This window comes from Ctenopharyngodon idella, chromosome 9, assembly GCF_019924925.1.
Source record: "Ctenopharyngodon idella isolate HZGC_01 chromosome 9, HZGC01, whole genome shotgun sequence".
Lineage (NCBI taxonomy): Eukaryota > Metazoa > Chordata > Actinopteri > Cypriniformes > Xenocyprididae > Ctenopharyngodon > Ctenopharyngodon idella.
Window position 1 is genome coordinate 10245720 of NC_067228.1, and position 27655 is coordinate 10273374.

At 40.0% G+C, this 27655-nt stretch overlaps 2 protein-coding genes across 25 annotated transcripts in view; both read left to right on the forward strand.

Moving 5' to 3' along the window:
* parp4 (poly (ADP-ribose) polymerase family, member 4) overlaps positions 1-12751 on the forward strand; it is a 29637-nt gene extending 16886 nt beyond the window's left edge. For 2 of the 24 annotated variants that reach the window (XM_051904843.1, XM_051904860.1), the window contains 28 exons: positions 2814-2951; positions 3039-3197; positions 3527-3678; positions 3759-3890; positions 4442-4540; positions 4663-4846; positions 4948-5095; positions 5433-5575; positions 5911-6042; positions 6120-6206; positions 6296-6460; positions 6739-6782; positions 6956-7034; positions 7154-7291; positions 7413-7620; positions 7789-7859; positions 8190-8377; positions 8466-8565; positions 8679-8849; positions 9220-9300; positions 9401-9481; positions 9575-9670; positions 10121-10264; positions 10386-11448; positions 11572-11711; positions 11805-11907; positions 11999-12137; positions 12206-12751. In XM_051904843.1, coding sequence (XP_051760803.1) covers positions 2814-2951; positions 3039-3197; positions 3527-3678; positions 3759-3890; positions 4442-4540; positions 4663-4846; positions 4948-5095; positions 5433-5575; positions 5911-6042; positions 6120-6206; positions 6296-6460; positions 6739-6782; positions 6956-7034; positions 7154-7291; positions 7413-7620; positions 7789-7859; positions 8190-8377; positions 8466-8565; positions 8679-8849; positions 9220-9300; positions 9401-9481; positions 9575-9670; positions 10121-10264; positions 10386-11448; positions 11572-11711; positions 11805-11907; positions 11999-12137; positions 12206-12407 — 4587 coding nt within the window. In that variant the 3' untranslated portion in view covers positions 12408-12751. Of the gene's footprint in view, positions 1-876; positions 1026-1362; positions 1468-1606; positions 1686-2035; positions 2135-2241; positions 2401-2813; positions 2952-3038; positions 3198-3526; positions 3679-3758; positions 3891-4441; positions 4541-4662; positions 4847-4947; positions 5096-5432; positions 5576-5910; positions 6043-6119; positions 6207-6295; positions 6461-6738; positions 6783-6955; positions 7035-7153; positions 7292-7412; positions 7621-7788; positions 7860-8189; positions 8378-8465; positions 8566-8678; positions 8850-9219; positions 9301-9400; positions 9482-9574; positions 9671-10120; positions 10265-10385; positions 11449-11571; positions 11712-11804; positions 11908-11998; positions 12138-12205 lie in introns of those variants that run through there. The other 22 variants (XM_051904861.1, XM_051904838.1, XM_051904862.1 and 19 more) reach the window with 22 other exon arrangements.
* LOC127518335 (protein mono-ADP-ribosyltransferase PARP4-like) lies at positions 1-26526 on the forward strand. Its single transcript, XM_051904863.1, is given in 32 exon segments — positions 1-163; positions 13879-14017; positions 14360-14494; positions 14496-14556; positions 14894-14999; positions 15139-15217; positions 15568-15666; positions 15774-15932; positions 16346-16483; positions 16571-16729; positions 17068-17219; positions 17300-17431; positions 17981-18079; positions 18173-18356; positions 18458-18605; positions 18943-19085; positions 19422-19553; positions 19634-19720; positions 19810-19974; positions 20253-20296; positions 21909-21987; positions 22107-22244; positions 22368-22575; positions 22748-22818; positions 23065-23252; positions 23341-23440; positions 23554-23724; positions 24029-24109; positions 24260-24340; positions 24434-24529; positions 25045-25170; positions 25273-26526. Coding segments are annotated over 31 exon segments (4668 nt in total). The 5' UTR covers positions 1-163; positions 13879-13891; the 3' UTR covers positions 26254-26526.
* Positions 26527-27655: the final 1129 nt, after the last annotated feature.

Consider the following 27655-nt stretch of genomic DNA (forward strand, 5'->3'; position numbering starts at 1 on the left):
GGCGCCCGTTTAATGTTTTGTTTTTATCTGGGGGAGGAACGGGGGTGTGTCTTTACCGTATGTATGAGTCAGGAAGCACTTTTTTATACTGAACTTCGCACAATAGATTTATGTCTTCGTTAGTGGCATTTTCTTAAAATCTAAACGCGTCTCTGGACTCACGGTAAGATGTTCTTCGGTCTGCTAATGACATGACATGACAAAACTATCAAGAGAGATACTGCAGCGGGATTTGGATAGTTGTCGACTGTTAAAAGCACAACCAATTTTATAGTGTTCATCATGTTAGTAATATTTATGTTTACAGTAGGTTACTCTACTATTTCTTTGTTCTTTCGCTTTTCTCGGTATGTTTCAGACACGGTAGCATCATGACAGTGTTTGAAAACTGTACTGTGGTGGTAGATGTGAAGAATGTGCCTTATAAAGACAAGAAGAAGCTGAAATTAGCTCTTCTGGATAATGGAGGAAACATCTCCTATGTCATCAACAGAGAGGTTCGTAGTGCGCATCATTATTTTCTCAATAACTAATACATGTTTGTCTTTTTAAACAAAACTAAGAGCAGTTACACTGAGGCAAAGCAAATGATTGTTTCAGCAGATGTAGATAAACAGTTTGGTTTCATATAATGCTTACAAACATTTGATTTGTTTAAAATTAACTAAGGCTAATTTTATGTTATTACTCACTACAGTAACATGTGAACTGCGCTTTATGATTTATAATGCTTAAAATAAGTAAAAGTGACACCAAAGTGTGCAATGGTCCTACTAAAAGTCAGTAAAGAGCTGCAGTGTATCTTCTGACCTGCTTTTATCTTCTCCAGTGCTCTTTTGTAGTCACCAGCAGTGTGAATGACCTGAGCAGTAACCGGCAGCGCAGCATCCAGAAGCTCCAGATCCCAGTGGTTGGGATCCAGTATGTGTGGAGCTGTCTGGATGAAGGGCATCTCCTGCCTTTGACAGAGCATAATTTGGCCCCACAGCTGGCTTATCCCACTTCTGAATTCATCTCTCATCCAGGTTGGAGATTCCTAAACCTCATTTATTGAATTCTCACACTTTCTTGTAATCAGTTCAGTATTGAACTCATGTCAGATGTTTGTGTCAAGTCACATGAGATGTGAACAAAGGAGGAGGCACAGAATGGATGGGAGTGTCACAGCCAGATTAGTTGTATTTGCTAATACTGGGTGTGTTTTGTTCAGTATCTGTGTACGTTTGTGCTCTTATTTTGCAGTACATTTTTGCTGTAAAATGTATTTGACATTACATTTAGTTTATAAGAGTATTAAATGGGGAAAAAAAGCATGCATTTTTTTGTGGCACTATTGACATAGTGTTGTTTTCCACCATAAAGTGTCGACACTGATACTAAAAAAGAGAAGCTCAAAGGTCAGTCTGAACTCCCAAAGACTGAAATTGAGACTCTTGGGAAAGATGGGCCCCATCTCGGCAGGTTCAGGTGCACTTCTGTTTTTTGTCACTGTCAGTGCTTGAGTGTTATTGAACAGTTTCTTTATTATTCTACTTTTTCACATCAGTTTCTATCAGTTTAGATGTGCTAATTTACCTGACTACATCTTTTCATTTACCCAATGCAGAGTTTACAAAGAAGGTGACCGTGACCTGCCTGAATTTCCTTCACATTTTCAAGTGGCCAAGTATTCAGTTTTTGAGAGGGTGAGTGAGAAAATTCTAATTTCCATTGATCTTTGAATTAAAAGAGTTCTTGTATTATGTGAAACACAATGTACACTTCTGAACTCAGAATAAACAATTTATTCAACATAACCTGCAAAGGCAACACATTCTGAACTTCCACGACTTACTGAAATCAAACAGATGAATAAATGAGCATATGATATGACAGCATATTTACACTGTAAATTTGAGTAATGTTATAAGTGGACCTCAGAGGAAAAATAAAATAATTAAAAATATATAATGACCCCTTTCACACATTCCTGAAGTGATTCTTGTAGCCTCCATTACTGCCTGAGTTTGAAAGTGTTTTCATGTCTGTGTTGCAGGTCAAACCCAAGACTTTGTCTGTTTTGGAGCTGCAGAGTGCCAGAGGACGAGCAGGCCGGCAGTATCGTGTGTTGTGTTCAATCTTGAGTGAAACTGAGGTTTGATAATCTCAAACACCATTTAAACTGTTTGGATGTTGTTATCATAGGACTCATATATTGTGAGAGAGGTAATGAAACCTTGACAGTCTTGACACTCAATACAGAGCGCAGTGGTGCAGGACAAGATTGTGTACTGTGTGACGTCTGAGGATGCTGTGGAAGCGTATCTGCTGTTAATGAAGGAGATGGAGACACAAGGATTCACAAAGACACGCACGCTTCCTCCTGAGGTTGAACGCTTGGCGTCCTGCAGCCTGCAGCAGGTTAGATAAACAGAACGAAGATCAATTTTATTCATTTGATACTGTACAGTATAGCAGTATAGCAACATGTTCCTGGGTCAACATCTTTGTTGATCCTGGAACAACATTCAAATCAACCAATCAGATTTGAGGGACAAGTTTACAGATTATGTCAAGTTTAGGCTTAAAATCATGAATTGGTGCTTCTACATCATTTCCCTCTGATTTTAGGGATAACCTTTGGGTAGGGTTAGGTTTAGGGGTAGAGATATGGTTAGGACTAAATGTTCGAAAAGGAACGTTGTTCCAGGGTCAACAAAATATGTTGACCCAGGAACGTGTCTAACTCAGCAAAATCAGGACGTGCGTACAGTATATGCATATATAACATGTCTAATGGGTTTGTAACTAGTGTTCACTCTTTTAATTGGCAGCTTCTGTTGGAGGAGAAGCTGAACTGCAGCACATTATCACAGGAAGTTGGCTTCTTTGTGGAGCTGGTTTGGACCGAAGCTCTTGGTTCCCTTAGTAACATCCTGACAGTCCCCGTCTCCAGTATCAGCCTTAATGATGTGAGAATGAGTTAAAATAAACACACACTCATCTAGTCATGAAGCTCACAGGAATATTGTGTGTTTAATGACTCTGTACTGTTGCAGGTGAGCAGGGTGGAGGGATTGTTACTGCAGGCACAAAAGACTCAGAAAGAGGATGAAGTCAAGGCCCTGCTAGAGGAGGTCAACACTCTTCTACCCCTCAAAATGATCGACCCTCCTTCCAAACACAAGCTTGTGTCTCAGAAACTAGACCTTTGTCAGGTAACACGTATGCAGTTATAGTATACAGTTATTACTACTTTATGACTATTAAGATTTTATCTATTAAGTTTTGTTATTGTTTTCGTGAAAATGAAGCTCATTTTACCTTATATTTTTGTTTTTGTTTTGTAATGCTCATTATTCTCAAAAATGTTTCTCAATTATATAGATAGATCATTACTGTAATACAATGATTTTTTAAAATACTGTAATACAATGATTATGCTGAATGAGATTCCTTTGCATTTGGGGATTTTTGTAGATTCTTCAATTTGGATTTTTAACTCCACAGTGCAGACTGGAACTTTTAACTCTTCTGTCGTCCTCAGCTGATCAGAGACATTCTGAATGTGAGTGAAGCCACTCTGGGAAGCCCCTCGCCCTCATCTCTGGGAAAGTATCGAGCTCTGAGGTGCAGCATTGAGGTTGTTCCACCACAAAACCCTGAGTTTCATGTTGTCTCTCAACTGCTTCAGGACAGGTAAACTTGAAGGTGATGATTGTGGTCTGAAGTTCAAACATGAATATATTATGATGGTGTTAATGTTGAATCCACTACAGGCCTGTTCAGATTCAGCAGATTCTGCGTGTAAGCAGAGGGGTGGAGCTTCAGATGTTTTGGGAGGATTTAGGCAACGTTAAGCCCCTCCTTCACTCCACTAGTCCCAGTAGTTTTGTTGGAATACTGTCACGGTAAGAGCATATTCTGTAAAAAAATATATATATTTATATACAGTGAGAAAACCACACAAACCTATGTCTATGACAGACCATATACTGTGGTGGAGTAAGAGAAGACAGACTCAATGGGTGTGATTGAACCATGTTTCTTGTTATGGCTGATATTAGGTGAATTTAGGAATCCCAACATTATAACAAAAAATTATTGTTGAGATTTGCATTAAATGGAATACAATTATGTTTAACTGTGTTATTAAATTATTAATCAATGTTAGCAAAAGTCATCTAAATCTAAAAATAGAGGGAATGAGCTATACTAAAAACATCATGTAGGCCTACCCTGAAAAAAAAAATCTCTAATATCTGACTATAAATTGACAGAAGTAATTTTTGTAAAGTCTACTCAATGATTTACACTTCTGCAATAGTAATGTAATATCTTTTGTTCTTTTTTGAGATTTTCTCAGCAAGTGTTAATGTGATTCATTGTCATTCATTTGATTGGTTATTCGTCTTATCATGTAACAAATTAAACATATTTTCTTATGAAATATTCTATGTAGAGGTCTGCTGCTGCCCAGGGTTGGAGTCGAACAGCATGGAATTGAGAGGACGGATATCGGGAATCTTGGAGGAGGAATCTACTTCAGTAACTCTCTAAAGTCAGTGGTCTTCAGCATTACTCAGACATCCTTTAATATAACAGATTTATAAACACTTTGACACCATTTTCATGACAACTGAAGATTTGAGTCAGTCAGTAAGTTTCTTCTCTGTGTTAAAGAACCAGTGTGAAATACTCTAAGCCCAGTGTAACTGACGGCTCTCGGCTGCTATTGGTGTGTGAAGTGGCGCTGGGTCGCTGCAAAGACCTGCTGAAGAAAGACGCCACTTTGACCTGCGCCCCTGACGGCTACCATAGCGTACATGGAGTCCGCCGCACCCCGAACAGACTCTCTGAATTTGAGGTGCTTTTCTTAGTCATTTTCTATGTACTTAAATATTCTGCTCATGTTTTTGGGATCTAATGTGAGCTTTGTGTTGGTGTGTGTGGGTTTGTATTTGACAGGATGATGAGTTTGTCGTCTATAACACAGAGCAGATCAGACTGAAGTATGTGGTTCAGTACACTCTGGAGGGGGACGAGCTAAAAGAGTTCCAGCCTCAAATCAACACCTTTGCGGAGCTCACACAGCTCGCTGACACGTCTGACGTCTGTGAGTAACGTTCAGTGAACAGGACATGTAGAGAGAGCTTTTATATGTGGAGGAATCTGTTGTAGGTGATAACAAGGGCTGTCAAATCCATTAAAAAATGTAATCAAACTACATGATGGCGGAGCCCATATCCTTGTGGGCAGCGATTCAACATATAGCACGACAGCGACTAAAGTTTAAGTCCCGCTGAACAACCCCTCATAATAATGGTGTACATGGAGACATTGTGGAGGGGAAAATCATTCCTCAGGAATTCATCTGATACTCTCTAAAGATGAATGCTATGATTTGGATTTGTGAAATTCATCATTGGATTTTGTTTAATTTGTTTCTTTAGTGTCCAGTGATGACAGTGAGGGTTTGGAGTCCACTAAGAACCCTCTGGAGGAGATGACTGCAGGTTTGTTGGACAGCAGTGGTCAGAAACTTCCTCTTCAGGCTGTCAATGTGAGGTGCAAGCTGATGGACCTACTGTGTCAGGTGTGATACTACAGTTGACGCTTCTGCTGGACTGTGACTATATGAGCAATATAATGCAGGGAGTGCAGTGGGAGAGTTTTTCAATCAAAGCATCACTGTTTTCTCTCACTCCAAGGTCACTCACTGTTAAACAATGTCATGAAATATAAAAAGTATGATAAGTGAAATGGTGGGCAAAAGGGAACAAATACATGACAAGGTGATCAAGAAATTCAAAAGAACTTCAAAATAAAAGCCAACAGGATTAACAAAATAAAAGACAGAAAGAGCGATAAAATTATACTGACAATTTCAAACTTCAACCGTAACCAAAACTTTTTCTGCTCTGTCACCAGGTCATCATTTTTCAGACCTACACAAACAACAGTGCTGTTCCCATTGAAGCAAAGTACGTCTTTCCACTGGAGGAGACGGCAGCAGTGTGTGGATTTGAAGCCTTTATCAATGGAAAACACGTCATTGGAAAGGTGCAAGTCATTCAGATTCAGATCTCTGTTCTTCATAACTATTTTCTCATCAGTTTTCAATCTTTTTTTTCCTGTAGGTAAAGGAAAAAGAACAGGCTCGTAAGGAGTACAAGCAAGCCATAGAGAAAGGCCATGGAGCCTACCTGATGGACCAGGATGCACCGGTGAGTTAATTACTGCTGTTTCTTTCTCTGATGCATGAGTGATAATGTATCAGAAGGCTTTTTTAAGGTCATCTGTTTATGTGAGGCAGGATGTATTTACTATCAGCGTGGGGAACCTTCCTCCCGGAGCCACAGTTTTGATCAAGGTGACGTTCATCACTGAGCTGGTGGTGAGATCAGGCTCTATAGTCTTCTCATTGGCTGGCAGCGTGGCACCATGGCAACAGAGCGCCGCCCTGAATCAGACGACTCAGGTACGACACAGCTGGTTTATGTGTTATGATTTATGTTGAAGTGCTTGGGACATGGCTTTTATTAGAGAGCCTTTTGTTTTTGTAATGAGGCTCTCAAACATTTTTATTAAGATTTAGATTCATTAGCTGATATTATTGGCTGATATTATATGTCATTGTCTTCCAAATATAAACAATTATTATGTATTGGCCAAAATTTACATATTGGTGCATTCCTATTATTTACAGTGTATTAACTTACTTAGTCCATAAAAGAAAGAAGTTGTGTTGTGTTTCAGGCAACTGTTGAAAAGATCGGTGTGACGGAGCTTCAGTCAGAGGGGTGAGAGTCTCAAACGCTGGAGAATTCAAAGGAGAATTCACTGAAGAATTACTAAAAATCAAAATGCATCTGCTGATGAGTAACAATATAAAAGTCAATGATTTAATTTAGACAACCATGTTGTCTTTATAATATGACGCTCTCTTTCATTCGTTCCCTTTCTCTTTCTTTAGGGAGTTTTCTCTGTCTATGTCCATTGAAATGCCTTACGAGATCATCAACTTGAGCTCTTCACACCGCATCAAAACCAAGGTTATTTTACTTATTTCTGTGGATTGTCTTACTAAATACTTGTTATATTGTCTGAAGAAAATAAAACATATTTGGTTATTTACGGTATTATTAACAGTATCAGTGTTTTTCCTGTTCAGATGACAGACTGTAAGGCAGTGATCAGCACGTTACCGGGACAGACTCTTGGATCTGAAGGGTTACAGGTGTCCTTCAGTCTTTCTAATATCCACATGCCCAGGATGTGGGTCGAGAACCATCTGGATAAAGATAGTCAGGTAATGAAATGATCAGTCACATCTGATTCATACAGCAGACAAAAATGTCTCTTTCCTTCACACACCCTGACCTAAAATCCACACGGATAGGTCCTTCTCTGACACTCTCTGATCCCTGCAGGCCTGCATGCTGGTGTTTTATCCAGACTTTAAGTCAAGCGGGGTGTCCAGCTCTGGAGGTCCATCCAGTGTGAGCGATGTGGTCATCCTACTGGACTCCTCCAAGTCCATGCGGGGAGACGCCATGCTGAACGCCCGCAGGATTGCCCTTCAAGTCCTCAAATCTCTGGACCGCTCACTGAAGATCAACATCATCTCTTTCAGCACTGGTTAGTGCTCACTGAAACAATCTGCTGTTCTTCTAGTGATCATCATGTTGATACTTTCATTTCCCTATTATTCTTGCGATTTGTAGTGAAGCATTATGGATGAAGAACAATATATGCTGGTTCTTCATTCACACAGTGACATGTTATTCTTAAAAATGTGTTTTTAAGATTACAAGGAAGCTTTTCCTGCACCAGTGCCTTTAGATGAAGCATCTGAACCAGCCAGAAAGTTTATTATGGTGAGTAATGTTAAAATGCCTAAAGATGAGTGTTTCTGTGCTTTGAAAGGGGCCATATTGAGATATTCTTCAGGTTTTTTGATTCCTTCCATCAAGAGACATCATTCGATTCCCATAATGCATCATCTTCCCTTCATTTGAACTTTTCATTTGTTGCTCATGGACACCAATTGGAGTGAGATGTTTTGCCACCATAGTGTTGTAGTTACAGCATCTGCCAGCAGGGTCTAACTGTACCACACTAACCAGCTGAACCTTGACCCCTTGATTAATCACTAAAGCTGATCACTAAAGTTAATTTACTTATCATTTCATGTCTGGTGTCTTCAGTCCTGTAGTGGTGCTGGTGGCGGCACTGAGCTGTGGTGGCCTCTCCAGAGCCTGAGCCTGCTGCCTCCCTGCCGGGGTGTGAGGAACATCCTGCTGCTCTCTGATGGACATGTTCAGAATCAGCCTCTGACCCTACAGCTGGTCCGAGAAAACTCCTGCCACACGCGTCTCTTCACCTGCGGACTCAGGTCTGCCTTAGAAGAGTTCAACACAAATCTATTTATCACTCTAATTAATTTCTGAACCTAGAGTTTGATTGTGTTTGTGTTTGTCTAGCTTGACAGCTAATCGTCATATGCTCAGAGCTTTGGCTCAAGCAGGTGGAGGAACATATGAATTTTTTGACACCAAGATGAAACACACTTGGGCAGAGAAGGTGAATCATGCTGTTCATTGGATTGTTGCTTTTTATTAACAAAAAGGGAGCATTATCTTTTCAACATGGGCCGCTCTGAGGCTTGATATTTACAGACTTGCTGGTAATTTCAGGTGCGCGCTCAGGTTCAGCGTATGGAGTCTCCAGGCTGCAGATCAGTGGCAGTGAAGTGGCAGCAGTTTAATCCCACAGCGCCCCCTCCTGTTCAAGCCCCCTCACAGCTTCACGCCCTCTTCAGTGACTGTCACACTCTCATATACGGCTTTGTGCCGCACTGCACTCAGGTAGACCTGCTGTATTATTATATCGGTGAATATAAATGAAATGATTAAATATTATTTCTTATATTATTTATTATTTAGTGACAAGCTGTGTGGAAAACATGCCTTGATTATTTTTAATGAAATTTCGTCTGTATTTTAGATCTTAAATTAAAATTTTCATTGAATCTCAGCTACAATCTTGAATCTTGGCTACAGCGATTAAAATCATCAACCTATGAAGCCTTTTCAGAGTGAGATTTATCACGATCAAAATATGTAATATTAATCAGAAGGCTTTGAATAAATATTAAGATGTTTTAGATGAATTACCCAGCTATTTGTATATTTATTTATTTATTTATTTTTAATTGTGTAATATTCACTCTTTTAGGCCACACTGTTTGGTGATTTGAGTGGGAATGAGATCAAAACAATGGTTTCCACCACAGAACTACAAAAGACGAAAGGAACTGTGAGTGAGCATCTTAAATACTTCATTTAATCTGAAACATCATCAGTTGTTTATCAGATGTCTGAGCAGTGTGTGTGTGTGTGTGTGTGTGTGTGTGTAGTTCCTTCACAAGTTAACAGCAAGAGCGATCATCAGAGATTATGAAGATGGCATTCTAGGCAACAGTGAGGCAGAACATGAGGTACAATATTTGGCTGCATGTTGCTGTTTTTATTAGAACTGGCAAATTTGCTAACAGAAGAACTTGACTTGCTGTCTTGTATCTCTCTATCAGGGGAAGAAAGCAGAGCTGAAGTCCTACATCATTGAGCTCAGTAAAGAGTTCTCCATCTTGTCCCAGTTCACAAGCTTTGTCGCCATTGAAGAGAGGGTATGATTGCTGATAATGTATTAAAAATTAATTAAAAATTAATTCAACAACTTAAATTTAATTTATAAATCTGTAAAAATAAGATTTTATCCCCCGGTTTCACAGACAAGGCTTAAGCTAGTCCTAGACTAAAATGCATGTTTGAGCTGTTTTAACTGAAAGTAACTTGTACTGACCTATCTTAAAATATATCAGTGCCATTGTTTTGTCTCAAGATGCACATCAGTAATGTGTTTTTCTAGGATACGTTATAAAAGCTACTTAAATGTCCTAATTGAACTAAGGCTAATCCTGGCTTTGAAAATGGCCCTAAAGGCCCAAAGGCAAGATTTATTGCAGATGCTATATAATGAAAATATGCCAAATATTGTCTGATAAATCAGCCTTGCTAGTCAACATCTGCTAAAGTGTGATAAATGAAAGTTTTGTGTCCTCATTTGCTCTTTGTAGGACCAGAATGAGCTTGACACTGGATTGACAGATATTCCTAAACTCATATCAGAGGAGGATGTGGATATTTTGCCATATATGGGCTGGACTGAAGAGAAGCTCAAAGCTGTGCATATTATTGCTGCTAAAAAAGATGACATATGGGTAACAAAAGAGTTTATTACAGCTGTTGTCACGTAATGTAGTGATCAAAGTTGTCATCATTCAGTATTCAGATCTTCAGTATTTTCAACAATAATTTTTATTTATTTTTTTATTTTTTCAGATGGATTCATGTGAATCATCCAGTAGCCGCTCCAGATCTCCTGATCTGCTGGGTCGTGCTTGTTTAGGAGCAGCATTTGATGATGATGAAGATTATTCAGAGTTTGCCTGTGGAGCAATTTATGATATTATTCATTCTGGAGATGAAGCATATGTATCTCCCCCTTCTTCTCCTTACACCAGTAGCTGGCGTACTTCACGTTTTGAAGGTAGCATTCTTGGTTCCAGACGCTCAGCAAGATCCTATAATCGTTCTTCTTCTAGTTCTGATGTAAGTGATGCGAAGCTTGGCACCTCAATGGATGCTCCCAGTCCTGTGGCCCATTTAATTCTTGGGTCAGGGAAACGTCTCTCCAAGGCTAAAAGGCTTTCTCCTCCTCCTCCTCCTTCTAGTGGTGCCTCCATGAGTGACAGGCTTCCCCCTCCACCTCCCCCTGCTGCCTCAGTGCCTCCTCCCCTTCATATTTCTGCACCAGACAATGCAGAAAGATTCTTTAGCTCCAGTGAAACTTACCGTGCCCTAGCACTCGATTTTGAGTTGGCAGGTCCCCCTCTGCCTCTTTGTTATGCAGAAATGTCATTCTTGACTCCCAGCCCTACTCCTCCTCATCCTCCTGTTTTTGGCACAGTGGGCGCATCTTTTTCAACGAGTGAAACTCCTGCCCTTCGCTGTCTCTCAGAGATGGAGCGTGACGCCTCAACTGCTCCTGTCTTTGAAGGTACTCCTCATCCTCCTCCTCGTCTTGCATCTAAGCGGTGCTCGTCTTCTAGCCCTATTCTTCCTCGTACTGGTTTAGGCAGGATGGGCGCATCTTTTTCAGGCAGAAGCAAGGCTGCTGGCCCTGCTGTCTTTGGTCATTCCATGCCTGCGCCACTCTCTCCCTCTGCATCTGGTGGCTTTGGTGGTTTCCTCCAAAGTACAAATGAGCCTTTGGGCCTTTTTGGTTCCTCATCCACTAAACTTTTTGAAGCATCTCATCGACAATGGCCACAACAAGCAGCACAAAAACTAGTACAAGGACAAAACCTACCACAGTCATTAGACACTGCAGCTTCAGTACGATGTAAGTTGGCTCACATTGATGAGGTTTCCTCTGTGATCAATGTTGATATGGAGGAAAAAATTCTTTCTATCCTGTCTCATTTTTATATCATTGTCTCTTCTTTCTATCCTTTGTCTCATGAAGATAAACGACGTGGCATTCCTAAGATTGGTTTTCTTATGTCACAACATTACACGAAACCTGACGACATCCTGAATCTGTCGGCTAAAACAAGCAGACCTGACACAGTGGCCTGGAATGAGCTGTTTGAGCTTCAACATGAGGTTTTTACACATGATTTAAGGCACTAGATTATATACAGTATGTAAATGTGTAAGTCAAGTGAATGTGAATTTATGCGTTGTGTTTGGATGTAGGATGGATACTGGGAGTGCACTGAGAGGCTGAGCAGCTTCCTCAACCTGGACGTAGACTTTTTTGCCAATGTCTTTCTTAAGGAGAAAGGCATCCGTTCCTTTGGTATAAGATTTTTGAAGTCAAATCTTCTTTATTTTTCAGACACAGTTTGTCAGTCGGAATCAGTTAATCAGTCACATGTTTTGTCTGTCAGGTGTGAAGGCTCACGCGGACATTCTGAGACTGGTGGCGACTCTGCTGGTGCTGCAGCTGATCCGGGTGAAGAAGCTGGCAGTGGGACAGTTGCTCGAGTCTCTCTTCCGGCTGAAAGAGTCCCAGGAGCCCAGGTACGAGCACATGTCCTCATAGTGATTCACTCTTGTATTTTTGGATCCATAACTTTGTGCTCTTCTCCATTCAGACCGATGCACTGGGAGGCAGTCAAGAGGGCCGTGGACTGGGCCTGTCGGACAGACAGACAGTATCCGTGTGTGTGCAGCAGGCTGGAGATCGGCCGGGATTGGGAATCATCTACACGTCAGTTGCTGGGCTGTGATTCTCCAAACCCATATTCCCCTCTCAAAGCTGTTCTGGAGAGACGTGTGGGTGTATCAGTCATGTAGAAACTGGACACGCGCTTCCCTATTCATTTTTATAGTTGCTGATTGCTTAAAATATAGAAAATATCCAGTGTCATTTGAAAGCTTTTTTTCAGAACCAGGCATCAGTTCTTTTTAATCTAGGGTAATAGTGATTTTTGTGGATGTATGAAGTAATTTCTCCTCAAGTTCACACAGATGTGCTAGCAGAACAACCATTGATGTAGTTCATCACATTATCTATGATCATGATGCACTGCAGTATGTTGATTTATCATTTAAAATGTAACAAAATTTGTGTTGTTGACAATTTTGCTTGTGTTGTCTTTCTTTAAAATGAAAATAAATATTTATAAACATACAGTAAATATTAGTGTCACAGTGACCTACCTACACACTGGTGCTTTATACCAGAGATGCTAAACTTTCTTTCTTTTTATTAAGTTAAGTCAAAGGTTCTAAATCATTGGATGATTATTAAAAGAATCATACAATATATCTATACAATTTTACAATTACTTGTACAGCCACTTGTAATTACTAGCAGCAATTGTTATTGTGATTATATTCATGTGTAAATAGACAATAATTTGAGTGCAGTGATCATGTTACTTACAATTAACTGTATTTGTTGTAGAGATTTTGAAAAAAAAAAAAATAATAATAATAATTGTGCAAAAATCCTTGTGGGCTGGGTTTTCTGCTCAATTTTTATCCGTCATTAAAATAATGTGAGTCGGTGTCAGTGATATAAAAAGAACAGCTTTGAGTTCTTGTTCATTTGTTTTTATTATTATTATTATTTATTGTTTTTATTTTATTTTGCGCTCACAACGTGAAAAAGACGACATACTTTGCGGTCTTAATCATCTTCAGATATTTTTAACGTAAAAATAAAACACAATTTTCTCATCTTTTTCATTTCGATTAGCCGAAATGAAATATATGTATATATTAAAAAATGTAAACAAAGGCTTATCTTAAATGTGAAGGATATCTAATGGTTAATTTATAAGTTTTAAAAGTTTATGGTATTTTAAATGAAATTACGATAGTATTTTTTCCCGTTTCAACCACTGGATGGCGCCCGTTTAATGTTTTGTTTTTATCTGGGGGAGGAACGGGGGTGTGTCTTAATCGTACGTATGAGTCAGGGAACCACTTTTTATACTGAAACTTCGCACAACAGATTTATGTCTTCATTAGTGGCATTTTCTTAAAATCTAAACGCGTCTCTGGACTCACGGTAAGATGTTCTTCGGTCTGCTAATGACATGACATGACAAAACTATCAAGATAATTGTCGACTGTTGAGAAAGAAAGATCATTTAACTTGTTTCATGTATATACGAATATAAGTATTATGCATAAAGCTTGCTTTGTTTAATGAATAAAACATGCAATTTTATAGTGTTCATCATGTTAGTAATATTTATATTTACAGTAGGTTACTCTACTGTTTCTTTGTTCTGTCGCTTTTCTCGTTATGTTTCAGACACGGTAGCATCATGACAGTGTTTGAAAACTGTACTGTGGTGGTAGATGTGAAGAATGTGCCTTATAAAGAGAAGAAGAAGCTGAAATTAGCTCTTCTGGATAATGGAGGAAACATCTCCTATGTCATCAACAGAGAGGTTCGTAGTGCGCATCATTATTTTCTCAATAACTAATACATGTTTGTCTTTGTAAACAAAACTAAGAGCAGTTACACTGAGGCAAAGCAAATGATTGTTTCAGCAGATGTAGATAAACAGTTTGGTTTCATAGGACGCTTACACAGTGTACAGTGTATTTGATTTGTTTAAAATTAATTAACGCTAATTTTATGTTGTTTCTCACTACAGTAACATGGGAACTGCGCTTTATGTTTTATAATAAGTAAAATAAGTAAAAGTGACACCAAAGTGTGCAATGGTCCTACTAAAAGTCAGTAAAGAGCTGCAGTGTATCTTCTGACCTGCTTTTATCTTCTCCAGTGCTCTTTTGTAGTCACCAGCAGTGTGAATGACCTGAGCAGTAACCGGCAGCGCAGCATCCAGAAGCTCCAGATCCCAGTGGTTGGGATCCAGTATGTGTGGAGCTGTCTGGATGAAGGGCATCTCCTGCCTTTGACAGGAGCATAATCTGGCCCCACAGCTGGCTTATCCCACTTCTGAATTCATCTCTCATCCAGGTAGGAGATTCCTAAACCACTTAATTTAATTAACTCTCACACTTTCTTGTAATCAGTTCAGTATTGAACTCATGTCAGATGTTTGTGTCAAGTCACATGAGATGTGAACAAAGGAGGAGGCACAGAATGGATGGGAGTGTCACAGCCAGATTAGTTGTATTTGCCAATACTGGGTGTGTTTTGTTCAGTATCTGTGTACGTTTGTGCTCTTGTTTTGCAGTACATTTTTGTTGTAAAATGTATTTGACATTACATTTAGGTTATAAGAGTGTTAAATGGGAAAAAAAGCATGCATTTTTGTGGTACTGTTGACATAGTGTTGTTTTCCACCATAAAGTGTCGACACTGATACTAAAAAAAGAGAAGCTCAAAGGTCAGTCTGAACTCCCAAAGACTGAGATTGAGACTCTTGGGAAGGATGGGCCCCATCTCGGCAGGTTCAGGTGCACTTCTGTTTTTTGTCACTGTCAGTGCTTGAGTTTTATTGAACAGTTTCTTTATTATTCTGCTTTTTCACATCAGTTTCTATCAGTTTAGATGTGCTAATTTACCTGACTACATCTTTTCATTTACCCAATGCAGAGTTTACAAAGAAGGCGACCGTGACCTGCCTGAATTTCCTTCACATTTTCAAGTGGCCAAGTATTCAGTTTTTGAGAGGGTGAGTGAGAAAATTCTAATTTCCATTGATCTTTGAATTAAAAGAGTTCTTGTATTATGTGAAACACAATGTACAGTTCTGAACTCAGAATAAACAATTTATTCAACATAACCTGCAAAGACAACACATTCTGAACTTCCACGACTTACTGAAATCAAACAGATGAATAAATGAGCATATGATATGACATCATATTTACACTGTAAATTTGAGTAATGTTATAAGTGGACCTCAGAGGAAAAATAAAATAATTAAAAATGTATAATGACCCCTTTCACACATTCCTGAAGTGATTCTTGTAGCCTCCATCACTGCCTGAGTTTGAAAGTGTTTTCATGTCTGTGTTGCAGGTCAAACCCAAGACTTTGTCTGTTTTGGAGCTGCAGAGTGCCAGAGGACGAGCAGGCCGGCAGTATCGTGTGTTGTGTTCAATCTTGAGTGAAACTGAGGTTTGATAATCTCAAACACCATTTAAACTGTTTGGATGTTGTTATCATAGGACTCATATATTGTGAGAGAGGTAATGAAACCTTGACAGTCTTGACACTCAATACAGAGCGCAGTGGTGCAGGACAAGATTGTGTACTGTGTGACGTCTGAGGATGCTGTGGAAGCGTATCTGCTGTTGATGAAGGAGATGGAGACACAAGGATTCACAAAGACACGCACGCTTCCTCCTGAGGTTGAACGCTTGGCGTCCTGCAGCCTGCAGCAGGTTAGATAAACAGAACGAAGATCAATTTTATTCATTTGATACTGTACAGTATAGCAGTATAGCAACATGTTCCTGGGTCAACATCTTTGTTGATCCTGGAACAACATTCAAATCAACCAATCAGATTTGAGGGACAAGTTTACAGATTATGTCAAGTTTAGGCTTAAAATCATGAATTGGTGCTTCTACATCATTTCCCTCTGATTTTAGGGATAACTTATGGGTAGGGTTAGGTTTAGGGGTAGAGATATGGTTAGGACTAAATGTTCGAAAAGGAACGTTGTTCCAGGGTCAACAAAATATGTTGACCCAGGAACGTGTCTAACTCAGCAAAATCAGGACGTGCGTACAGTATATGCATATATAACATGTCCAATGGGTTTGTAACTAGTGTTCACTCTTTTAATTGGCAGCTTCTGTTGGAGGAGAAGCTGAACTGCAGCACATTATCACAGGAAGTTGGCTTCTTTGTGGAGCTGGTTTGGACCGAAGCTCTCGGTTCCCTTAGTAACATCCTGACAGTCCCCGTCTCCAGTATCAGCCTTAATGATGTGAGAATGAGTTAAAATAAACACACACACATCTAGTCATGAAGCTCACAGGAATATTGTGTGTTTAATGACTCTGTACTGTTGCAGGTGAGCAGGGTGGAGGGATTGTTACTGCAGGCACAAAAGACTCAGAAAGAGGATGAAGTCAAGGCCCTGCTAGAGGAGGTCAACACTCTTCTGCCCCTCAAAATGATCGACCCTCCTTCCAAACACAAGCTTGTGTCTCAGAAACTAGACCTTTGTCAGGTAACACGTATGCAGTTATAATATACAGTTATTACTACTTTATGGCTATTAAGATTTTAAGATTTTTATCTATTAAGTTTTGTTATTGTTTTCGTGATAATGAAGCTCATTTTACCTTATATTTTTGTTTTTGTTTTGTAATGCTCATTATTCTCAAAAATGTTTCTCAATTATATAGATAGATCATTACTGTAATACAATGATTTTTTAAAATACTGTAATACAATGATTATGCTGAATGAGATTCCTTCGCATTTGGGGATTTTTCTAGATTCTTCAATTTGGATTTTTAACTCCACAGTGCAGACTGGAACTTTTAACTCTTCTGTCGTCCTCAGCTGATCAGAGACATTCTGAATGTGAGTGAAGCCACTCTGGGAAGCCCCTCGCCCTCATCTCTGGGAAAGTATCGAGCTCTGAGGTGCAGCATTGAGGTTGTTCCGCCACAAAACCCTGAGTTTCATGTTGTCTCTCAACTGCTTCAGGACAGGTAAACTTGAAGGTGATGATTGTGGTCTGAAGTTCAAACATGAATATATTATGATGGTGTTAATGTTGAATCCACTACAGGCCTGTTCAGATTCAGCAGATTCTGCGTGTAAGCAGAGGGGTGGAGCTTCAGATGTTTTGGGAGGATTTAGGCAACGTTAAGCCCCTCCTTCACTCCACTAGTCCCAGTAGTTTTGTTGGAATACTGTCACGGTAAGAGCATATTCTGTAAAAAAAAATATTTACACACAGTGAGAAAACCACACAAACCTATGTCTATGACAGACCATATACTGTGGTGGAGTAAGAGAAGACAGACTCAATGGGTGTGATTGAACCATGTTTCTTGTTATGGCTGATATTAAGCGAATTTAGGAATCCCAACATTATAACAAAAATGGACATTATTGTTGAGATTTGCATTAAATGGAATACGATTATGTTTCACTGTGTTATTAAATTATTAATCAATGTTAGCAAAAGTCATCTAAATCTAAAAATAGAGGAAATGAGCTATACTAAAAACATCATGTAGGCCTACCCTGAAAAAAAAAATCTCTAATATCTGACTATAAATTGACAGAAGTAATTTTTGTAATGTCTACTCAATGATTTCCCCTTCTGCAATAATAATATAATATCTTTTGTTCATTTTTGAGATTTTCTCAGCAAGTGTTAATGTGATTCATTGTCATTCATTTGATTGATTATTCATCTTATCATGTAATTAATTAATTATACATTATGAAATATTCTATGTAGAGGTCTGCTGCTGCCCAGGGTTGGAGTCGAACAGCATGGAATTGAGAGGACGGATATCGGGAATCTTGGAGGAGGAATCTACTTCAGTAACTCTCTAAAGTCAGTGGTCTTCAGCATTACTCAGACATCCTTTAATATAACAGATTTATAAACACTTTGACTCCATAAGTAAGTTTCTTCTCTGTGTTAAAGGACCAGTGTGAAATACTCCAAGCCCAGTGTAACTGACGGCTCTCGGCTGCTGTTGGTGTGTGAAGTGGCGCTGGGTCGCTGCAAAGACCTGCTGAAGAAAGACGCCACTTTGACCTGCGCCCCTGACGGCTACCACAGCGTACATGGAGTCCGCCGCACCCCCAACAGACTCTCTGAATTTGAGGTGCTTTTCTTAGTCATTTTCTATGTACTTAAATATTCTGCTCATGTTTTTGGGATCTAATGTGAGCTTTGTGTTGGTGTGTGTGGGTTTGTATTTGACAGGATGATGAGTTTGTCGTCTATAACACAGAGCAGATCAGACTGAAGTATGTGGTTCAGTACACTCTGGAGGGGGACGAGCTAAAAGAGTTCCAGCCTCAAATCAACACCTTTGCGGAGCTCACACAGCTCGCTGACACGTCTGACGTCTGTGAGTAACGTTCAGTGAACAGGACATGTAGAGAGAGCTTTTATATGTGGAGGAATCTGTTGTAGGTGATAACAAGGGCTGTCAAATCCATTAAAAAATTTGAATTAAACTACATGATGGCGGAGCCCATATCCTTGTGGGCAGTGATTCAACATATAGCACAACAGTAACCAAAGTTTGAGTCCCGCTGAACAACCCCTCATAATAATGGTGTACATGGAGACATTGTGGAGGGGAAATCATTCCTCAGGAATTCATCTGATACTCTCTAAAGATGAATGCTATGATTTGGATTTGTGAAATTCATCATTGGATTTTGTTTAATTTGTTTCTTTAGTGTCCAGTGATGACAGTGAGGGTTTGGAGTCCACTAAGAACCCTCTAGAGGAGATGACTGCAGGTTTGTTGGACAGCAGTGGTCAGAAACTTCCTCTTCAGGCTGTCAATGTGAGGTGCAAGCTGATGGACCTACTGTGTCAGGTGTGATACTACAGTTGACGCTTCTGCTGGACTGTGACTATATGAGCAATATAATGCAGGGAGTGCAGTGGGAGAGTTTTTCAATCAAAGCATCACTGTTTTCTCTCACTCCAAGGTCACTCACTTGTTAAACAATGTCATGAAATATAAAAAGTATGATAAGTGAAATGGTGGGCAAAAGGGAACAAATACATGACAAGGTGATCAAGAAATTCAAAAGAACTTCAAAATAAAAGCCAGCAGGATTAACAAAATAAAAGACAGAAAGAACGATAAAATTATACTGACAATTTCAAACTTCAACCGTAACCAAAACTTTTTCTGCTCTGTCACCAGGTCATCATTTTTCAGACCTACACAAACAACAGTGCTGTTCCCATTGAAGCAAAGTACGTCTTTCCACTGGAGGAGACGGCAGCAGTGTGTGGATTTGAAGCCTTTATCAATGGAAAACACGTCATTGGAAAGGTGCAAGTCATTCAGATTCAGATCTCTGTTCTTCATAACTATTTTCTCATCGGTTTTCAATGTTTTTTTTTTTCCTGTAGGTAAAGGAAAAAGAACAGGCTCGTAAGGAGTACAAGCAAGCCATAGAGAAAGGCCATGGAGCCTACCTGATGGACCAGGATGCACCGGTGAGTTAATTACTGCTGTTTCTTTCTCTGATGCATGAGTGATAATGTATCAGAAGGCTTCTTTAAGGTCATGTGTTTATGTGAGGCAGGATGTATTTACTATCAGCGTGGGGAACCTTCCTCCCGGAGCCACAGTTTTGATCAAGGTGACGTTCATCACTGAGCTGGTGGTGAGATCAGGCTCTATAGTCTTCTCATTGGCTGGCAGCGTGGCACCATGGCAACAGAGCGCCGCCCTTAATCAGACGACTCAGGTACGACACAGCTGGTTTATGTGTTATGATTTATGTTGAAGTGCTTGGGACATGGCTTTTATTAGAGAGCCTTTTGTTTTTGTAATGAGGCAATCAAACATTTTTATTAAGATTTAGATTCATTGGCTGATATTATTGGCTGATATTATATGTCATTGTCTTCCAAATATAAACAATTATTATGTATTGGCCAAAATTTACATATTGGTGCATTCCTATTATTTACAGTGTATTAACTTACTTAGTCCATAAAAGAAAGAAGTTGTGTTGTGTTTCAGGCAACTGTTGAAAAGATCGGTGTGACGGAGCTTCAGTCAGAGGGGTGAGAGTCTCAAACGCTGGAGAATTCACAGGGAAATTCACTGAAGATTCACTAAAAATCTAAATGCATCTGCTGATGAGTAACAATATACAAACCTGATTCCAAAAAAGTTGGGACACTGTACAAATTGTGAATAAAAAAGGAATGCAATGATGTGGAAGTTTCAAATTTCAGTATTTTATTCAGAATACAACATAGATGACATATCAAATGTTTAAACTGAGAAAATGTATAATTTTAAGGGAAAAATAAGTTGATTTTAAATTTCATGGCATCAACACATCTCAAAAAAGTTGGGACAAGGCTTCTAGTTGCTGAACTGTCTTAGGTCTTCTTTGTCGCATCTTCCTCTTTATGATGCGGCAAATGTTTTCTATGGGTGAAAGATCTGGACTGCAGGCTGGCCATTTCAGTACCCGGATCCTTCTACGCAGCCATGATGTTGTAATTGATGCAGTATGTGGTCTGGCATTGTCATGTTGGAAAATGCAAGGTCTTCCCTGAAAGAGACGACGTCTGGATGGGAGCATATGTTGTTCTAGAACTTGGATATACCTTTCAGCATTGATGGTGCCTTTCCAGATGTGTAAGCTGCCCATGCCACACGTACTCATGCAACCCCATACCATCAGAGATGCAGGCTTCTGAACTGAGCGCTGATAACAACTTGGGTTGTCCTTGTCCTCTTTAGTCTGGATGACATGGCGTCCCAGTTTTCCAAAAAGAACTTCAAATTTTGATTCGTCTGACCACAGAACAGTTTTCCACTTTGCCACAGTCCATTTTAAATGAGCCTTGGTCCAGAGAAAACGCCTGCGCTTCTGGATCATGTTTAGATATGGCTTCTTTTTTGACCTATAGAGTTTTAGCCGGCAACGGCGAATGGCACGGTGGATTGTGTTCACCGACAATGTTTTCTGGAAGTATTCCTGAGCCTATATTGTGATTTCCATTACAGTAGCATTCCTGTATGTGATGCAGTGCCGTCTAAGGGCCCAAGATCACGGGCATCCAGTATGGTTTTCCGGCCTTGACCCTTACGCACAGAGATTGTTCCAGATTCTCTGAATCTTTGGATGATATTATGCACTGCAGATGATGATAACTTCAAACTCTTTGCAATTTTTCTCTGAGAAACTCCTTTCTGATATTGCTCCACTATTTTTCGCCGCAGCATTGAGGGAATTGGTGATCCTCTGCCCATCTTGACTTCTGAGAGACACTGCCACTCTGAGAGGCTCTTTTTATACCCAATCATGTTGCCAATTGACCTAATAAGTTGCAAATTGGTCCTCCAGCTGTTCCTTATATGTACATTTAACTTTTCCGGCCTCTTATTGCTACCTGTCCCAACTTTTTTGGAATGTGTAGCTCTCATGAAATCCAAAATGAGCTCACTTTCAACATTTGATATGTTATCTATATTCTATTGTGAATAAAATATAAGTTTATGAGATTTGTAAATTATTGCAATCCTTTTTTATTCACAATTTGTACAGTGTCCCAACTTTTTTGGAATCGGGTTTGTAAAAGTCAGTTATTTAATTTAGGCAACCATGTTGTCTTTATAATATGACGCTCTCTTTCATTCGTTCCCTTTCTCTTTCTTCAGGGAGTTTTCTCTGTCTATGTCCATTGAAATGCCTTACGAGATCATCAACTTGAGCTCTTCACACCGCATCAAAACCAAGGTTATTTTACTTATTTCTGTGGATTGTCTTACTAAATACTTGTTATATTGTCTGAAGAAAATAAAACATATTTGGTTATTTACGGTATTATTAACAGTATCAGTGTTTTTCCCGTTCAGATGACAGACTGTAAGGCAGTGATCAGCACGTTACCGGGACAGACTCTTGGATCTGAAGGGTTACAGGTGTCCTTCAGTCTTTCTAATATCCACATGCCCAGGATGTGGGTCGAGAACCATCCGGATAAAGATAGTCAGGTAATGAAATGATCAGTCACATCTGATTCATACAGCAGACAAAAATGTCTCTCTTTCCCTCGAACACCCTGACCTAAAATCCACACAGATAGGTCCTTCTCTGACACTCTCTGATCCCTGCAGGCCTGCATGCTGGTGTTTTATCCAGACTTTAAGTCAAGCGGGGTGTCCAGCTCTGGAGGTCCATCCAGTGTGAGCGATGTGGTCATCCTACTAGACTCCTCCAAGTCCATGCGGGGAGACGCCATGCTGAACGCCCGCAGGATTGCCCTTCAAGTCCTCAAATCTCTGGACCGCTCACTGAAGATCAACATCATCTCTTTCAGCACTGGTTAGTGCTCACTGAAACAATCTGCTGTTCTTCTAGTGATCATCATGTTGAAACTTTCATTTCCCTATTATTCTTGTGATTTGTAGTGAAGCATTATGGATAAAGAACAGTATATGCTGGTTCTTCATTCACACAGTGACATGTTATTCTTAAAATGTGTGTGTTCTTACAGATTGCAAAGAAGCTTTTCCTGCACCAGTGCCTTTAGATGAAGCATCTGAACCAGCCAGAGAATTTATTAAGGTGAGTAATGTTAAAATGCCTAAAGATGAGTGTTTCTGTGCTTTGAAAGGGGGCATATTGAGATATTCTTCAGGTTTTTTGATTCCTTCCATCAAGATGTTTTGCCACCATAGTGTTGTAGTTACAGCATCTGCCAGCAGGGTCTAACTGTACCACACTAACCAGCTGAACCTTGACCCCTTGATTAATCACTAAAGCTGATCACTAAAGTTAATTTACTTATCATTTCATGTCTGGTGTCTTCAGTCCTGTAGTGGTGCTGGTGGCGGCACTGAGCTGTGGTGGCCTCTCCGGAGCCTGAGCCTGCTGCCTCCCTGCCGGGGTGTGAGGAACATCCTGCTGCTCTCTGATGGACATGTTCAGAATCAGCCTCTGACCCTACAGCTGGTCCGAGAAAACTCCTGCCACACGCGCCTCTTCACCTGCGGACTCAGGTCTGCCTTAGAAGAGTTCAACACAAATCTATTTATCACTCTAATTAATTTCTGAACCTACAGTTTGATTGTGTTTGTGTTTGTCTAGCTTGACAGCTAATCGTCATATGCTCAGAGCTTTGGCTCAAGCAGGTGGAGGAACATATGAATTTTTTGACACCAAGATGAAACACACTTGGGCAGAGAAGGTGAATCACGCTGTTCATTGGATTGTTGCTTTTTATTAACAAAAAGGGAGCATTATCTTTTCAACATGGGCCGCTCTGAGGCTTGATATTTACAGACTTGCTGGTAATTTCAGGTGCGCGCTCAGGTTCAACGTATGGAGTCTCCAGGCTGCAGATCAGTGGCAGTGAAGTGGCAGCAGTTTAATCCCACAGCGCCCCCTCCTGTTCAAGCCCCCTCACAGCTTCACGCCCTCTTCAGTGACTGTCACACTCTCATATACGGCTTTGTGCCGCACTGCACTAAGGTAGACCTGCTGTATTGTTATATTGGTGCATATAAATGAAAATGATTAAATATTATTTCTTATATCCATTTAGTGACACGCTGTGTGGAAAACATGCCTTGATTATTTTTTTAATGATATTTCTGCTGTATTTTAGATCTTAAATTAAAATTTTCATTGAATCTCCTTGAATACAGTGGTTAAAAACATCACCCTATGAAGCAATTTCAGAGTGAGATTTATCAAAATCAAAATATGTAATACCCAGCTATTTGTATATTTATTTATGTATTTATTTATAATTATGTAATATTCACTCTTTTAGGCCACACTGTTTGGTGATTTGAGTGGGAATGAGATCAAAACAATGGTTTCCACCACAGAACTACAAAAGACGAAAGGAACTGTGAGTGAGCATCTTAAATACTTCATATAATCTGAAACATCATCAATTGTTTATCAGATGTTTGAGCAGTGTGTGTGTGTGTGTGTGTGTGTGTGTGTGTGTGTGTGTGTTTGTGTGTGTGTGTGTGTGTGTGTGTGTGTGTGTGTGTAGTTCCTTCACAAGTTAACAGCAAGAGCGATCATCAGAGATTATGAAGATGGCATTCTAGGCAACAGTGAGGCAGAACATGAGGTACAATATTTGGCTGCATGTTGCTGTTTTTATTAGAACTGGCAAATTTGCTAACAGAAGAACTTGACTTGCTGTCTTGTATCTCTCTATCAGGGGAAGAAAGCAGAGCTGAAGTCCTACATCATTGAGCTCAGTAAAGAGTTCTCCATCTTGTCCCAGTTCACAAGCTTTGTCGCCATTGAAGAGAGGGTATGATTGCTGATAATGTATTGAAAATGAATTGAAAATGAATACAACAACTTAAATCTAATTTATAAATCTGTAAAATTAAGATTTTATCCCCCGGTTTTACAGACAAGGCTTAAGCTAGTCCCAGACTAAAATGCATGTTTGAGCTGTTTTAACTGAAAGCAACTTGTACTGACCTATCTTAAAATATATCAGTGCCATTGTTTTGTCTCAAGATGCACATCAGTAATGTGTTTTTCTAGGGAAAGTGTATAAAAGCTACTTAAATGTCCTAATTGAACTAAGGTCTAATCCTGGCTTAGTCTAAGCCCTGTCTGTGAAACTGGGCCTAAAGGCCCAACAGCAAGATTTATTGCAGATGCTATTTAATGAAAATCTTCCAAATATTGTTAATGAAAATAAACCAAATATTGTTTGATATATCAGCCTTGCTGATAAGAAATTAACATCTGCTAAACTGTGATATATGAAAGTTAAACTAAAATGACTTTTGTGTCCTCATTTGCTCTTTGTAGGACCAGAATGAGCTTGACACTGGATTGACAGATATTCCTAAACTCATTTCAGAGGAGGATGTGGATATTTTGCCATATATGGGCTGGACTGAAGATGATGAAGAAGATGAAGGAGATGACATATGGGTAACAACAAAAGTGTCTATTACAGCTGTTGCCACAAAGTGTAGTGATCTAATCTGACATCATTCAGATCTTCAGTATTCTCAACTATTTTTTTTTTTTTAGATGGATTCAAGGGAATTGTCCAGTAGCTGCTCCAGATCTCCTGATCTGCTGGGTTATGCTTATATAGAAGCAGCATTAGATGATGATGAAGATGATTCTGGGGATGACTATGACAAATATGATGATTGTTTAGATCAAAAAATGGATGTTGATATTTTTGAGTCAGTGAAACCTTCTTCTCCTCCTTCTGGTGGTGTCATCATGAGTGACAGGTTTCCTCCTCTTACTGCCACCCAAGTTGCCACCTCAATGCCTTTTCACTATGAATTTCCCTGTTCCTCATTGGAATCTTACTCCTCAAATTACAGCCTTGAATCCCAGACAGACACGACTCCTGTAGTTGCCTCAGTTGGTGCTCCCCTTCCTTATCACGTTCATGTCATTCGTGGGTCAATGGAACCTCGCTCCCTCACTAACTGGATTTCTTCTCAACCTCCTTCTGTTGATTCCAGATATGAGTCCATATCTAACTCCGTGACTGACAAGCTTCCCCCTCCACCTCCCCCTGCTGCCTCAGTGCCTCCTCCCCATCTTAATTCTGCATCAGCGGAATCTCGTTCCATAGAATGCAGCCTTGCTTCCTTTAGCAGCATGAGTGGAACTTCTGCCCTTCGCCGTGCCCCAGCACCCGAGCTTAACACCTCAACTTCTCTCTTTGGAGGTTCTCTTCCGCCTTTTAATCTTGCAACTATGTCGTACTTGTCTCGCAGCTCTGCTCCTCCATCTTTTTTTAGCACGGTGGGCGCATCTTTTTCAACAAATGAAACTCCTGCCCTTCGCTGTTTCTCAGAGATTGAGTGTGCCACCACAACTCCTGACTTTGCAGGTCGTCCTCTTCCTCCTCGTTTTGCATCTAAGCAGTACTCGTACAATCTAAACAGTACCAGCCTTACTCCTCCTCTTACTGATTTTGGAAGGGTGGACAAATCTTTTCAAGGAGTAGCAAGGCTGCTGACCCTGCTGTCTTTGGTCTTCCCATAATATATACGTCGCTCTCTCCCCCTGCATCTGGTGGCATTGGTGGTTTCCTCCAAAGTACAAATGAGCCTTTGGGCCTTTTTGGTTCCTCATCCTCTGGACTTTTTGAAGCATCTCATCGACAATGGCCACAACAAGCAGCACAAAAACAAGTACAAAGACAAAACCTACCACAGTCATTAGACACTGCAGCTTCAGTACGATGTAAGTTGGCTCACATTGATAAAGTTTCCTCTGTGATCAATGTTGATATGGAGGAAAAAAAAATTTCTATCCTGTCTCATTTTTATATCATTGTCTCTTCTTTCTATCCTTTGACTCATGAAGATAAACGATGTGGCAAACGTGGTTTTCCTAGGAAACAACATTTTACGACACCTCACGACATCTTGAATCTGTCGGTCACGTCAGATAAAACAAGCAGACCTGACACAGTGGCCTGGAATGAGCTGTTTGAGCTTCAACATGAGGTTTTTACACATGATTTAAGGCACTAGATTATATACAGTATGTAAATGTGTAAGTCAAGGGAATATGAATTTATGCGTTGTGTTTGGATGTAGGATGGATACTGGGAGTGCACTGAGAGGCTGAGCAGCTTCCTCAACCTGGACGTAGACTTTTTTGCCAATGTCTTTCTTAAGGAGAAAGGCATCCGTTCCTTTGGTATAAGATTTTTGAAGTCAAATCTTCTTTATTTTTCAGACACAGTTTGTCAGTCGGAATCAGTTAATCAGTCACATGTTTTGTCTGTCAGGTGTGAAGGCTCACGCGGACATTCTGAGACTGGTGGCGACTCTGCTGGTGCTGCAGCTGATCCGGGTGAAGAAGCTGGCAGTGGGACAGTTGCTCGAGTCTCTCTTCCGGCTGAAAGAGTCCCAAGAGCCCAGGTATGAGCACATGTCCTCATAGTGATTCATTCTTGTATTTTTGGATCCATAACTTTGTGCTCTTCTCCATTCAGACCGATGCACTGGGAGGCAGTCAAGAGGGCCGTGGACTGGGCCTGTCGGACAGACAGACAGTATCCGTGTGTGTGCAGCAGGCTGGAGATCGGCCGGGATTGGGAATCATCTACACGTCAGTTGCTGGGTTGTGATTCTCCAAACCCATATTCCCCTCTCAAAGCTGTTCTGGAGAGACGTGTGGGTGTATCAGTCATGTAGAAACTGGACACGTACTTCCCTCTTCATTTACAGTTGTTAGAGGTGAACTAACCCTTTAAAGGGTTAGTTCACCCAAAAATGAAAATTCTGTCATTTACTCGCCCCCATGTAGTTCTAAATCCTTAAGACTTTCGTTCATCTTCAGAACACAAATGAAGCCATTTTTAATGAAATATGAGAGATTTCTGTCCCTCCATTGAAAGTCTATTCACCCAAAACTCTGACATTTCAAAATGTTC